At 42.4% G+C, this 7,979-nt stretch overlaps 1 protein-coding gene across 1 annotated transcript; it reads right to left on the minus strand.

The window, feature by feature from the left end:
• Positions 1–312: 312 nt before the first annotated feature.
• LOC114629729 (UL16-binding protein 1-like) lies at positions 313–7,556 on the minus strand (the record flags this gene model as incomplete). Its single annotated transcript, XM_028777782.1, has 5 exons — positions 313–434; positions 1,093–1,368; positions 1,705–1,928; positions 3,037–3,176; positions 7,500–7,556. Coding segments are annotated over 5 exons (819 nt in total), but the record flags the coding sequence as incomplete, so codon positions are not given.
• Positions 7,557–7,979: the final 423 nt, after the last annotated feature.

Consider the following 7,979-nt stretch of genomic DNA (forward strand, 5'->3'; position numbering starts at 1 on the left):
TATGTTCCTGCTGGCTCCACATCTGCAGCGTGGGATCCTCATAGTTACAAATCTGCTCTGGTCAGGCACCTGTCATGTTCCCTTGTCATTTCCACTCGTCTGTGACAAATTCCTCTCCTGCCAAGGCTGAGTATGCACAAGCTATTGCTAGCAGGTGACGTGACCTCTGAGTCTACTGCTTCTTTTCTCAGTAAGTATCTGCGGGTGAGGGACCAGAGCAGGACTCCTGGAACTCACTCACTCCTGGTTCCTCTTTTGTCACCCATCTGTTCCTTACTCCACTTCCAGCATTGTTCCCAGTACCTGTCATTGTCAAGGATTCTCCATAGAAATGTACAGGAGGAAGCAGCTGAACATTATCAGCAGGATAGAGGCCTTGTGCATGCATGCCCTGGATGGAGGCTGGTCCACATCTGCAGCAGTGCTTGGCAAGGCTAAAATAAAACACAAGTTGAGTCTTTGATTAGGACTGAAATCTGAGCTATTCTCATCTCAGCTTCTGGGTCCTCAGGGAATTCAGTAACACAGACCTCCACACCTTTGCTGTGCAACAGCTATTTGTGTGGGTCCTGAGTAGGAAGGGACAGGGGACTTCCTTGACCTCAACAGACTGTTGTAGCTCTGGTAAGGCAACAGGGTAATGATGGGACCTCATCTCTCCTGTTGGTCAAAGAGGAGCTGACATGTGAGGGTTGTGAAGGGAAGAAGAGAGATAGGATGAGAAGATGGCAACAGTGATTCTAGAATGAGAAGGCAGGAAGCAGAAGGATGCTCTGTCTGTGAGAGCAGAGAGAACCTCACAGAGTGACCTGGGTGAACACAGTGAGACAGGAGAGGAGGAGAAGGAAAATGAAAGATGGAAAGAATGGCATTATCCCCAGGACTCATGGTGAAGAGATCACACACACACAAACACACACGCACACACACTAATACATGAACTCACATATGTATACACACACACTTACACAGATACATGCGCACGCACACACACACCAGATACACACACCACAGAAACACACACACCACAGAAACCTATACATACTCAGACACCTCATCTGCACAGAGCTTTTTCCCTGTCTTCCCAGTCACCTGTAGGCTCTGGATGTTCTTTCCAGTGCATCATGAGCTCGTCAAGCCAGGTCCTGCAGTCCCCCTGTGTACTCTTGGTTAAGAAGGAAGCTGTATCCTTGTTTTTCCTCCACATCTTTATGATCTCCCTGTGTCTAGGATCCAATTTAGTCCAGTTGTCAGTGCTCGTGTCAACATGGAACATGTTCCTTCCATTGAAGCTAACGTTCCAGGATCCACTGAAACGATTGTCTCTTTCATAGTGGCAACACATGTCGGCCTGCAGAATAAGGGGCTCTGTGCCCATTGGAAAGAGATCAGCCTCTGCCCTTGGTTAATCCTATCTGCCTACCCACCCTCCCTTCTCATTCTGTGATCTGGTTTTACCCTTCACATTTTGCTCTTGCTACTGGACCTCTTAGGTGGGATTAACAGTGATTCATCTTGTTTCTCCATGAAAACAATGAATGTCCCTAACCTGTTACAAATCCTGTTCTTTCTTTCTGGGGGCATCTGGTAGGTTCTTTTACTTACTTTGTAGCAGTGAGGATTGAATCTAAGGCCTTATGCGTGCTGGCAAACACTCTACCACTGAGCTATATCTCGAGCCCTATGAGTCCATTTGAAACTTACCTGCGATTGTCTCAGTCTCCATTATTTCAAACAGCAACACTTTGAAAGTGACAACTCCATGTGTCAGAGTGTCACCCTGTTTTTCACAGAAATTTGTGGCATTAATTTTGTTCCCCAAATCATCAATGGCATGACATTTGTTATCTTTGTAGGAAAAAAAAGTCTGTCTGTTCAGTAGGCCTTTAACTTCATTCTTCCATCGTCCAGACTTTTCAACCTTGAAGCTATCGCAAAGAGAAACATCCTCTGTGAAGGAAATACGAAATGACCTTAGAGGCAGGGAGCAAAGGACTCAGAAACAGTCTCTACCTATGAAACCAAGAAAGGAGGGGGGGAATGTAGGGAGTGGGAAACAGAGAAACAGAGACAGAGATACAGAGTGAGACAGAGAGACAGAGACAGAGACAGAGAGACAGACAGACACAGAGGGAGAGAGAATCTGACACTGAGCTTCCACTGTGCTAAGTAAGGCATGGTCATTCTCTCCTGCTCGAAGATGCAGGTCTAGGTGTAACCAACCCCTGCTTTCCACCAGGACAATTCTCTTATCTGTTATTGTAAGACCTTGCTTGGGTTAAGCCTTGTCAGTCATGGCCGGATAAGTTCGAGATAACTTTTCTGGATCTATCAATTCTGGAGAATCTCCAGAAGCTGTCCATGTAGACTGTGTGGAGTCAGGATGGTTTGTGAGGATGCTGGGTGATAGTGGAGCAGGGCAAAGATGGAACAGAAGTTGCATGGAGACAGTTTTTCTGATCTGTCCTCTCAGATCATAGAATTGGACATCTTTAACTGGCTTTAGCAATCAGTGTGATGCAACCTACAGTTAACTGTCTTAGTCAGGGTTCCATTGCTGTGAAGAGGCACCATGACTAAGGAAACTCTTATAAAGGACAATATTTAATTGGGGCCTCCTTACAGTTTCAGGGATTCAGTTCCTGGACATCATGATGGGAATCATGACATCTTGCAAGCTGACTTGATTCTGGAACAGCCAAGAGTTCTACGTCTGTATCAGAAGACAGCCAGAAGAGGGGTCACTTCTGCCCATGTGGAGCTTTAGTATAGGATCTGAAAACAACTACAGGGTGTGATTCTTCCAACAAGGCCACAGCTAATCCAACAAGGGCACACATTATAATCATGCCATCCCCATGGATCAAGCATATTCAAACCACTACAGTTACCTAAGAGAGAAGTCTCTACTGAGGGACTGTTTTGACAGTTAATGATGGAGGAAAGCCCATCCTAATGTGAGCTTTATCATTCCATGTGCAGGCGGTCTTTGGCTGGATAAAAAAATCTAGGTGAGCATGAGCTAGCGATCCAGACCTTAAGCATCGGCCTCCATGATTCTTGCTATGCCTCCCCAGCTGGGAAGCAAGTTCCTTGATCACAGGTAATGCTGTGTGGAATAGCATGTAAGCCTGCCTGGGATCCTGTCCTGACTTCCTTCCATGGCAGACTATGACCTAGAAGTAGAAGTCTAATGGACTAATTTCTTCCTTAAATTGCCTTTGGCCAGAGTGTTTTATCACAGCAACAGAGTGAAACTAGATCAACACAGTGTCAGATCTCCTGGACCTAATGCAGTGTTCCAGGGATGGCTTCCTGGAAGTGGGCAGAGGATGGCCCTGAGGATCCAGACTATCAAATCTGGTAGTAAAAAATAGTGATCAAAAATCTCAGAGAAATGCATATACCCAGATGAATGTAACATCCTGTATTTCTGTGGGAAGTGTGAAGAGTTCATGTTGCTCTGTGGGATGCTGGAGACCCCTGTTGAGAAGGATATTAAGCATGAACAGAGAGAAAGGCATTGGCATAGTGAGAAGCTTGGGGATGATGCTGATAGCTGAAGGGTGGGTGTGGTGGTAGGAATCTGTATCTCTAACTTGGAATCCCAGCAGTGTGACACAGAACATCCCATCATGTGCAGTGGTCAGGAGACAGCAGCATCAAGGACAGTGGTCCACTTATGAGTAAGAGGGGCACAATCTGGTTCCTGACTGCTCAAAGGGCCATGGCTAACAGGACACAAAGATCCTAAATATAGATGAATGGCTAGCCCATAGACTGGATTTTTAAGAATTAAACACAAAGCAGATGATCAAGGCTAAAAACTCTTTTCAGTCATGAAACCCTAGGCTCCTGTGCCCACAGTTTAAACGGAACCATTGGAATAAGAGAGATGGGATAGCACTGAAGAACACTTGTGGCTCTTGCACAGCAGTCAGGCTTGATTCTCAGCAGCAACACAATGTCACTCACCACTGCCTGGAATTTCACTTCTGCCCTCTTTTGGCCTCCAAGAGTACCAGGCACACATGTGCTGCACATACATACATTCAGTCATCATTCATATGCATAAAACAAAACTGAAAAACCTTTCAAACTGAACCACCTCAAAGAGGGAGCCAAATTGACTTCCTAGGAGAGCAGATCAGGTTCCAGCAAAGAGAGATTACTCATCTCCACAGCAGGTGACACCTTTCTCTGTGTATCAATTCATTACTGTGCTGCACTCAGGAATGAACCCCTAGATGCTATTGTAAATGTCTAGTGTGGTGGTTTGAGGGAACTTGTCCTCTATATAGTAAGATATTTTCCCTAGTTAGTGGCAGCTGTTTGGATAATGTTATGGGTAGTGGCCTTGCTGAAAGATGTCACTGGAGTGTCTCTTTGAAAGCCATTCCCATCTCTTGATCTCTGAACCTTGCTTGGTGCTGAAGATGTCACTCCCAATTGGACATGGTATCATGGCTCTCATTCCAGCACTTCAGAGGTAGAGTCAGATGGTTCTTTACAAGTTTGAGGCCAGCCTAATCTTCATAGTGAGTTCTAGGACAGCCAGAACTACACAGTGAGACTTTGTCTCCAAAACTAAACCAAACCAACCAAACCAAAAATATGTGGACCCTCAACTTGCTGCTCCAGCCCCTCTACCTGCCTGCTGCCATGCTCCCTTGCTGTGAGGTGATGGACTCTTATCCTTGTAAAATTATAAACTTCTTTCTGTATGTTGCCATGGTTCCTTCTGTATGTTGCCATGGTCATATGTCTTATCACTGCAGTAGAAATGTAACTAAAGGCCAGTGACATGGGTTCCTCTGGTCTGAGCCAGTGCCCTGAGCAGACCTTGGGTGCTAGAACAGCACTCAGTCCCACAACACCCAGAGGAAGCTCGATTCCCAGGTGCTCTAACAATTCCAAGATAAGATGCTCTAACATGCCCAGGATCACAGGCTCTCAGCAGCTTTGTTATTCCAGGTTTTCAGGATCGCAGAAGCAGCTTGACTCCCAGGAGCTCTGACACACCCAGGATCTCAGGATCTTAGGATCTCAGGATCACAGCATCCCAGAATCACAGGATCACAGAGACAGCTGGATTCTGAGGAGTTCTGACATAACCAGGATCACAGGAGGCACAGGATCCCTTCAATCAGAGACAGCAAGACCAGCTAACACCAGAGATAACCACATGGAGATGCAAGCACAGGAACATAAGCAACAGAAACCACGGTTACTTTGCATAATCAGAACCCAGTTCTCCCACCATACCAAGTCCTGGATACACCAACACACTGGAAGATCAAGATTCAGGTCTAAAATCACTTCTCATGATGATGATAGAGAACTTTAAGAAGGATATAAATAACTCCCTTAAAGAAATACAGGAGAACACAAAAACAGGTAGAAGTCCTTAAAAGGGAAACACAAAAATCCCTTAAAGAATTGTAGGAAACCACAACCAGATGAAGAAATTGAACAAAACCATCCAGGTTATAGAAATGGAGATAGAAACAATAAAGAAATCACAAAAGGAGACAACCTTGGAGAAAGAAAACCTAGGAAAGAGATCAGGAGGCATAGATGCAAGCATCACCAACAGAATACAAGAGATAGAAGAGAGAATCTCGGGTGCAGAAGATACCATGGAAAACCCTGACACAACAGCCAACAAAAATGCAAAAAGCAAAAAGCTCCTAACTCAAAACATCCAAGAAATCCAGGACACAATGAGAAGTCGAAATCTAAGGATAATAGGTATAGAAGAGAACAAAGATTCCCAACTTACAGGGTCAGTAAACACCTTCAACAAAATTATAGAAGAAAACTTCTGTAACCTAAAGAATGAGAAGCCAATAAACATACAAGAAGCCTACAGAATGCCAAATAGACTAGATCAGAATAGAAATACCTTCTGTCACATAATAATCAAAACACCAAATGCACAAAACAAAGAAAGAATATTAAAAGCAGAAAGGAGAAAGGTCAAATAACATATAAAGGCAGACCTATAAGAATTACACCAGACTTCTCACCAGAGACTATAAAAGCCAGAATATCTTGGGCAGATGTCATACAGACCCTAAGAGAACACAAATGCCAGCCCAGGCTCTACTATACCCAGCAAAACTCTCAAAGAACATAGATGGAGAAACCAAGATATTCCACAACAACAACAAAAATTTACACAATATCTTCTCACAAATCCAGTCCTACAAAGTATGGTAGATGGAAAACTCCAACATAAAGAGGGAAACTACACCCAAGAAAAATCAAGAAAGTAGTCTTCTTTCAACAAACCCAAAAGAAGATAGCCACACAAACCTAATTACACATCTAATAACAAAAATTACTGGAAGCAACAATCACCTTTCCTTAGTATCTCTTAACGTCAATGAACTCAATTCTTTAATAAAAAGACATAGACTAACAGACTGGATACGTAAACAGGCCCCAGTGTTTTGCTGCATACAGGAAACGAACCTCAGTGACAAAGACAGACACTACCTCAGAGTAAAAGGCTGGAAAACAATTTTCCAAGCAAACGGTCCCCAGAAACAAGCTTCAGTATCCATTCTAATATCAAATTAAATTAACTTTCAACAAAAAATGTATAAAAAAGATAAGGTTACTCATGAAAGGAAAAACCTACCAAGAACTCTCAATCCTGAACATCTATGCTCCAAATGCAAGGGCACTCACATTCATAAAATGTACTTTACTAAAGCTCATAGCACACATTGCACCTCACACAATAATAGTGGGAGACTTCAACACCACACTCTCAGCAATGAATAGATCATAGAAACAGAAACTAAACAGAGACACAGTGAAACTTACTGCAGTTATGAACCAAATGGATTTACAGATATCTATAGAACATTTCATTTTAAAACAAGGAATATTCTTTTTTCCCAGCACTTCATGGTACCTTCTCCAAAATAGACCATATAATTGGTCATAAAACAGTCCTCAACATGAACAAGAAAATTGAAATAATCACATGTGTCCTATCAGATCACCACTGACTAGGAGTAGTCTTCAATAACAGAAAACAAAACAAAACAAAAAACAATGGAAAGCCCTCATACATGTGGAAACTGAACAACGCTCTACTCAATGACAACTTGGTCAAGGAAGAAATAAAGAAAGAAATTAAAGACTTTTTAGAATTTATTGAAAATGAAGGTAACATCATACCAAAACCCATGGGACATAACGAAAGCAATGCTAAAATGAATGCTCATAGCTCTGAGTGCCTACAAAAAGAAACTGGAAAGAGTATACACTAGAAACTTGACAACACACCTGAAAGCTCTAGAGCAAAAAGAAGCAAACACACCCAAGAGGAGTAGATGGCAGGAAATAATCAAACTCAGGGCTGAAATCAACCAAGTAGAAACAAAAAGTACTATCCAAAGAATAAACAAAACCAGGATCTGGTTGTTTGAGAAAATCAACAAGATAGATAAATCCTTAGCCAGACTAACCAGAGGGCACAGAGATAGTATCCAAATTAATAAAATCAGAACTGTAAAGGGAGACATAACAACAGAAACTGAGGAAATTAAAAAACTCATCAGATTCTACTACAAAAGCCTATACTGAACAAAACTGGACTGTTATCTAGACAGATAACAGGTACCAAAGTTAAATCAAGATCAGATAAAATAAAATCTAAACACGCCCATAACCCCCAAAGAAATAGCAGCAGTCATTAAAGGTCTCTAACCAAAAAAAGCCCAGGACTAGATGGTTTTAGTGCAGAATTCTTTCAGACCTTCAAAGAAGAACTAATATCAATACTCTTCAAACTATTCCACAAAATACAAACAGAAGAAACATGCTGCAATTTGTTCTATGAAGCCACAATTACATTCATACCTAAACCACACAAAGACCCAACAAAGAGAGTACACAGACCAGTTTCTCTTATGAATATCATCCCAAAAATATTCTATAAAATTCTCACAAATATAATCCAA

Source organism: Grammomys surdaster, unplaced genomic scaffold, assembly GCF_004785775.1.
Source record: "Grammomys surdaster isolate TR1022 unplaced genomic scaffold, NIH_TR_1.0 315, whole genome shotgun sequence".
In the NCBI taxonomy this organism is placed as follows: domain Eukaryota; kingdom Metazoa; phylum Chordata; class Mammalia; order Rodentia; family Muridae; genus Grammomys; species Grammomys surdaster.